Genomic DNA, 7,708 nt, shown 5'->3' with positions numbered 1-7,708 from the left:
TGAAGGTGGAAAGTACATTTCAAGTTGGCATAAAGTGATGATAATATCTTTGTAACACTTCGGGATCAATAACTTTTGAATGAATCATGTTGAAAAACAATCATAACTTTGTAATTGCGTGTCGGACATCATCTGGAAGCATTCCACGGATTGCGATAGGAATCATATGTGTGATTAGAACATGAAAATCATGTGACTTCATACCCATTAATTTAAGGTCTTTCATTGACACCAACTTACTAATGTTTGAAGAATAGCCAGACGGCACTTTCACACCATGCAAACATTTACAAAATTTTGTTTTCTCATCTTTAGACAAAGTATGACAAGCTGGTGGTAGATACGTGCGCTTTCCTTCTTTTTCAATGGGTGCAAGTTGTGGTCGTATTCCCATTGTAACCATGTCCCTCCGAACGTTGACCCCATCCTTTGATTTCTTATAAATGTCCAACAATAATGCTATCAAGGCATCACAAACATTCTTCTCAATATGCATAACATCAAGACAATGTCGTACCTCTAACTTTTCCTAATATGGTAATTCCCAAAAGATAGACCTTTTTTTCAATTAGTTGGCTGCTTATTGTTATTGCATTTTCCAAACTGAATATCTAAATTCTGAACTCGGGAAAATGTAGTTTTTCCGTCCATTGGTTCAGGCATATCTCGATTTTCAGTTTTACCATCAAACAAGTCTCCCTTCTTACGATAAACATGGGTCTTTGGAAGAAATCGTCGATGGCCCATGTATACATGTTTCTTACATTCTCCTAACCATAAAAATACTGTGTCTTTTTCACAAACTGGACATGCTTTCTTTCCTTTTGTACTATATCCAGACAAATTTGCGTAAGCTGGAAAATCACTTATAGTGCAAAATATCATGGCATGTAGTTGGAAATACTCCTTCTTGAACGCATCATACACCCTAACACCAGAATTCCATAATAATTTCATTTTATCAATTAATGGAGCCAAAAACATATCAATGTCATTACCAGGTTGTTTTGGACCTTGAATTAGTAACGACATCATGATGTATTTTCTCTTCATACATAACCATGGTGGAAGATTATAAATGCATAGAAGTACTGGCCATGTGCTATGACTGCTACTCATGTTTCCGAATGGATTGATTCCATCTGAACTAAGTCCAAACCGAATATTTCTAATCTCACCACCAAATTCTTTAAATTCAGAATCAAGATTCTCCCATTGAGGAGAATCAGCCACATGTCTTAATTTTCCGTCCACCGTACGTTTATCGGCATGCCAACGTAACAATTTTGCATCTTCGGCGTTTGCAAATAATCGTTTCAATCTTGGTATGACAGGCAAATACCATAACACTTTTGCAGGGGGGGCGTTCTTTTTCACATCACTGTTTACTTTTGTTTGTTTCTTTTTCATATATCTTGATGCTCCACATGTGATACATTCATGTAGATTAGCATGCTCTTTTCTATATAACATACAATCATTTAGACATGCATGTATTCTTTCGACTTCTAAATCCATCGGACACAATAGTTTTTTTGCTTGGTATAATGAAATAGGCAACTCATTATTTTCGGGGAGTATGTCATGTAGAAGCTCTAGCAAGTCCGTGAAAATTTTATCACTCCAACCATTGCTTTCTTTTAAATTAAACAATTTTAGCACGGCGGAAATTTCGGTAAATTTAGTGCAACCAACATACAATGGTTTTTCAGCGTCGTCAAACATTTGTTGAAATTTTTCATAATCTTTATCGGGAATATTATCTTCGATATCATGTAGCATGTCATCTATTTTATCCAAATTTTCGTTTTGTGAATCATCAATATCATCGCCATTATTTTCAGTATCAACCATGTTACAATAAACAAATAATCCACCATGTCGTGTCCAACGTGTATAGCCATTCATAAACCCATAACATATCAGATGTTCTTGTATTATGTTTAATTCACTAAACTTTTTGAAATTTTGACACTTTTTACATGGACACCAAATGTGAGTCTCTCCTTCTTTCACCCGATGATCATCAGCAACTTTAAGAAAAAAATTCAAGCAATCTAAATATTCATCACTAGCACGATGCAACTCATACATCCAAGTTTCACGGTCCATCTATAAATTATAAAATCAATATTTAGTAAATAATTATACATGAGATGGATATAGATGGTGCAAGTAGACATTCATAAACCGTTTTTTGAATAATTTGTCTAGGGAATAAATATCAACATATTGCCTATTTAAGAAAAAATTGGCAACATTTCATATTAGCATATTGACAATTTATGAAAAAAGCGACAAAAGTGATTGTGCATATCTAACCTTAGGTATAGAATCATCCAAAATGACTTAGTTATGCATTAAATTAAGTAACTTACTCTAAATTAAGTTTATTCGATTTATAGGCTAAACATTTTTTTATGTCAAACTCTCCTAGAGGCCCGTTTTTTATCAGATTTAACCTATTGTTGGTTAAATAAAATTATGAGTTTTATGCAAAAAAAAGTGTCATTATTTTTGAAATTTTTTTTGATAAAGTCCTAAAAGTTTTTTTTAACAGAAAAGTCTTAAATTTTTGAAAAAATCACATAATTTGACATTTTTTGTTCAAATGTAAAAAAAGACTTTTTCGTTAATTTGGATAAAATGTTAAATAATCGAGATTTTTTTGTTAAAAAGAAAAACTTTTAGTACTTTATTAAAACTTTTGCAAAAATAGTGACACTTTTCTGTATAAAACCCATAAAATTATTGCACCTAAGTTTAGTTGTAAATACAAAAATAAGATATTTATTACATTAGTTCCACTGCCGATGATTTAATAAGCAATATATACAATATGAAATCTTAAATTATACTTTATATTAAAATAAACATAACGTATATAATAAAACAAAATTTTGTTTCCCATTATCATGATTTCTTTGTTTAATATGATTTTTCAAACCTTTGCAAGTTTTATTTCGTTTATAATTTTTTTCAAATGCAAACATTTTGAAATCAAAGATCATATCCCCATTAACCCTTAACTATTTTAAGAATATAAAATATTTTCCAATATATCATTAAAAGCCAACACCAATTCCATTGTTTAATCTTTTCAATTTGATTCGTAGATGCATATGTGATTATTCCAAAACTTGAGGTATTATCTTTAGAGGAAAACCTAAAATCTAGGCCAATATATAGCTTTAATCTAACTTTAATCAAAACTACGATCAAATTAAGAAACAAAAATATAATATCGATCAATTACAAACTAAAAGAAAACTAATTTGATTGATAAATGATTATATAAAGATTATTAAAGGAAAATAAAAAAACATACCTCACCTAACCAAGTCGTCGATTTGATTCTCAATTAAGCAAATAAGTTGCGATTTGATTTTTTAAAAAAAAAAAGATTAATGTTACGACTTCAAATTTACATATAATATGGTTGAAGTGTCAATATATATAATAGGGTTGAAGTATGATTTAGATAAATACGATTTATTCCGTATAAAAGCGAGTTTGATTTAATCTTATCCAAATAAAATACACAAAATAGAATACGGCGGATTTTGTTAGTGTATTCTATATCTCAGATAGAATACACTAAATAGAATACATCTACTAGTATTCCCGTATCTTATTTCTTTGTAATTTATATTTGACATAGGATACACCTAAAAAAATACGGTTTTTTGATATCATGTATCCTATTTCCTATTAGGATACGAAACTAGTTATATCCATATTATATATGGTGTCTTCTATTTGTTATTTTCTGGTAGCTGGTAGCGAGAAGCTATAACTTTTATTTTTTATACGAGTGTTTGTCAAAAATAGTTGGAAGCTTTTGAAATATATAAAATTACATAAAATGACAATCGACTAAAAATTAATAAATATATAAATATATTTTTAAGGGTAGTTATGGAAATTAATTTCAAAAGTTCAGTAACGTTTTATTAAACGCTACATGAAGTAGCTTTTAGATTTGAAGCGTTTTGTTTAAACTAAAAGCTAAACGTTCTTACTGCCAAGCGAAGTTTTTTGTTTAAACTAGAACGTTTTGTCAAAAGCTAAAAGTTAGAAGCTCCCAAACACTTCCAAAAGTTCCGTGTCAAACACGGTGTATTTTTCAATTAAGTTGACGCTAGAGTGGATTTTGATTTGATTAATTGTGTGATTAAATTACGTGTTAGTTGGATTCTTGTACAAATGTCCACTAGTCATCATTGAATGAAGTCAAACAGTATGACAGTTCTGTCATTTGAATGACTCCTTTTATTTCGGAAAAAGTTAAATAGTGGCATCGTAATTAATCTACTATTTAATTATAAAAAATACACAAGAATTTGGGGTACTTACAAAAAGACTAGCCATTCACTTTCTCAATCTCCATGGCTCTAACAGCTTGCTGCCTGTTCGTATCACCAAAAAAGGGACGCATATCCATAACAACATCTTACTTTCATTAGTTTGTTTATGGTATGTTTCATTTATTTTAAATGAATTCACCTTTACACTCTTTTGTGATTCAATATCCATAACGTTATGAATAGTGAGTCGACAATGTTCTTGTGGGGAGAACCATGTACACTACAAGAAATTAGTGTACTACCGGCGATACCCGTCGCCGCTAATAGTAGCGTATGTCGCCGTTAATGCTATTAGCGGCGACGTGTCGTCGCTAAAAGGTCGCCGCTGATGCTTCGTCGCTGATAATCCATATGTCGCCGCTACTATGAGTTGTCGCCGCTAATAACCGACTGTCGCAACAAAAGGCGTCGACGGTATTTTTTTGTTTTTTTTTTTTTTTAAATATTTCATATTATAATTGAAAAAAACAGCATAAAAACTATAAAATCTGCTATGATATTAATTATTATAATCTTACATCCTTCCATTCCAAAATATTAATCCAACATCCATTTAAAATAATCATCTAATTTAACATAATACAAAATATCAAAAATACTAGTCTAAAATGCTTACACAAACAAAACATACAAAAATCATACAACTAGCTACTCGTCATCGTCGCTCTCCTCGTTTCCTTCAGTTTCATTTCTTTGTGGCAACGAACGAAATCAATCTTTAAGTGCGGCACTACATGTCGGATCTTTTAACATCGTTTGAAGCATTTCCAACTACAAAGAAAACAACATAGTCTTATAATTAGTTAAGCCAACATTATAATATTCTATATACAAAATACTATTATAGCATTGTACTTTCAGAAACTAACAATTATCAAATGCACATATTGCTTATAACACATTATAGCATTGTACAATAACTAACAATTACCAAAATACAAAATACCATTATAGCATTGCACTTTCATAAACTAACAATTACTAAACTATAAAATACCAATATATCAAAGTATAACCAAACTAACAATTACCAACATATAAAATATTATCAATATTAGCCTTACGAAATGCTTCGATTCGAGTGATGTCCTATTTAACATTAAAAATTAGATTAATTATAAGTTAAATAAATATTTAAATATATCATAACTTACTTCTTTGAAACATGTATTGCTATACGAGCACGACCCCCCTTTATTTACAACTTGTTTTTGTGCACGAACTCCTTTGTTTAACACCGAACGCTTTAAAAATTCGGAAGTTTGAAAATGTTCGACTGCTTGCACCCAATTTTCATGTGACATACCATCGGGGGGTTGGCTAATGCCCTTGGGATATCTGTAAGCCCCCCGACATTCTGAAAATAAGTATGTGCTTTATTTTTCTGACTTCTATAAACTCTTTGTAAAGTCGCATCAATGCTCTGCAACAACCGAGCACGCTTGAGATCCAAGTTAACCTTATCCAAATCAAACTTATTCTAAAATTCAAAAAAAAAGTTAGTTAATTAAATATCAATCACAACTAAACTTAAAATATTAACCAAGTTACCTTTAGATACACCACTGTGGCATTTCTTAAAGCGGGGGAAACATTTTCTCAACCAGATACGCTCAAAGGGATATTCATCCACATATACTTCCCAATCTCACGGGTAAACCAATTACCACGCGGGTAAACCAATTACCACGGTTCCCGACAGGAGAATATGTGATCTCCCTGTTGAAATCCAATTCTACAGGCTTTCCCTTGCTTGCCCGTATCGACTTTGATAGCTGGATGTTTTTTTGCTAGGCCTCTTCTTTTTTTAGGAAGCTCAGCTGAAAAATATAATTAAAAATATTAGTCACGACAGCTTATAATAAATAGATAAAATAGGTAATGAATATATCATCATAAAACTTACCACCCTGTTCGTGTTGTCCATGACCAAAGCCTACAGGAGGTGGTGGATCCCTGGCCCCATCACCTCCATGTCCTAAGCCCATAACATCTGCCATCACGTAATAACATCTGCCATCACGTAAAAGAGTATCGCTCAACTAAACCCCATATATAACCTACAAAACTACAATATGAATAATTTCTATACATACAATTACATATATAATAAAATAAAATAAATACACATATAATAAAATAATTTCTATACATATAATTACAATATGAAGAATTTCTATACATACAATTTCATCTATATCATTATAGCATCCTACTTTGTTTTTTTCATACATAAATACACACATTATACATAAAAATACACTTAAATACACAATATACATACAAATACACATTATAACATCATTTTTTTCATTCTTTCCATTATTGCATCCTACTTTGTAATTTATTTGATGAATGGAAAAAAATTGTATAATGAATGAGAATAGAAAAAACTGAAAATAAAAAGTATTTTGTGTGTTAGGAAAAAAAAGTATTCATTTAGCGATCATCATTCACAAGTATTTTTATTACATTCCATTATAGCATCCTACTTTGTTTTTTCATACATAAATACACACATTATACATAAAAATACACTTAAACACACAATATACATACAAATACACATTATAAAAATACACTTAAACACACAATATACAAACAAATACACATTATAACATCAAATTTTTTTCGAGCACCATTATTTTTTCCATTATTTTCCTAAAAACTACATACATGATGCATACAATATGAAGAATTATATCAGAATACTTCATGAAGTGGAATAGAACCTGGAGTGGAATGAAATCAGAATGATAGTGGTGATGTGGGCATGTTTGTTGGGTTTTGAGCATTCTAACACTCCTAAGTGTACATGTAACCCTAAATACCTTGGATCTATGTTTTCTCTATTATACATGCAAATAAGAACTTCCAAGGTATTATCCTAATCTAGCATACAAAACAATGAGTGTAACAAGATAAAATACATACCTCTTTGATGTAGAAAGTCTTCATGAAGCTTGAGTGCCTAGTGCCCCAAGTGTGACACCTCAAATGGTTCACACAACACCAAATACACTTGGAATAACTTGAGAGAATTCTACACTTCATGAAAATCGGCTAGCCCTTCTCTAGAATGATACTAGTCACCGATTTTGTCAAGAATAAGATCTTTATATAGTGTGACAATTAGGGTAAACCCTAATTGTCATGACTTTCCATTTCCTTCGATCCCTGGGTTCAAATACACCATGGAGCATCCATGGACCATCCTATGGGTTTTAGCCCAACTTGATTATCCATGGAGCATTAGCCCACTATACAAGTATGGATGATTTACACAATCAACCCATATATTTAATTAGTCTTCTTTTGATCACTTAATTAATCCTAGATTA

The 7,708-nt window shown here is 31.1% G+C and overlaps 1 protein-coding gene across 1 annotated transcript; it reads right to left on the bottom strand.

The window, feature by feature from the left end:
• Nucleotides 1-564: 564 nt before the first annotated feature.
• On the bottom strand, nucleotides 565-1,854 carry LOC111896343 (uncharacterized). The gene has a single exon (XM_023892348.1). The coding sequence runs from the start codon at nucleotides 1,852-1,854 to the stop codon at nucleotides 565-567; it is 1,290 nt and encodes a 429-aa protein (XP_023748116.1).
• Nucleotides 1,855-7,708: the final 5,854 nt, after the last annotated feature.

This window comes from Lactuca sativa, chromosome 4, assembly GCF_002870075.4.
Source record: "Lactuca sativa cultivar Salinas chromosome 4, Lsat_Salinas_v11, whole genome shotgun sequence".
NCBI lineage: Eukaryota > Viridiplantae > Streptophyta > Magnoliopsida > Asterales > Asteraceae > Lactuca > Lactuca sativa.
The sequence above is the reverse complement of the archived record's forward strand: the minus strand, read 5'-3'. Positions and strand labels throughout refer to the sequence as shown.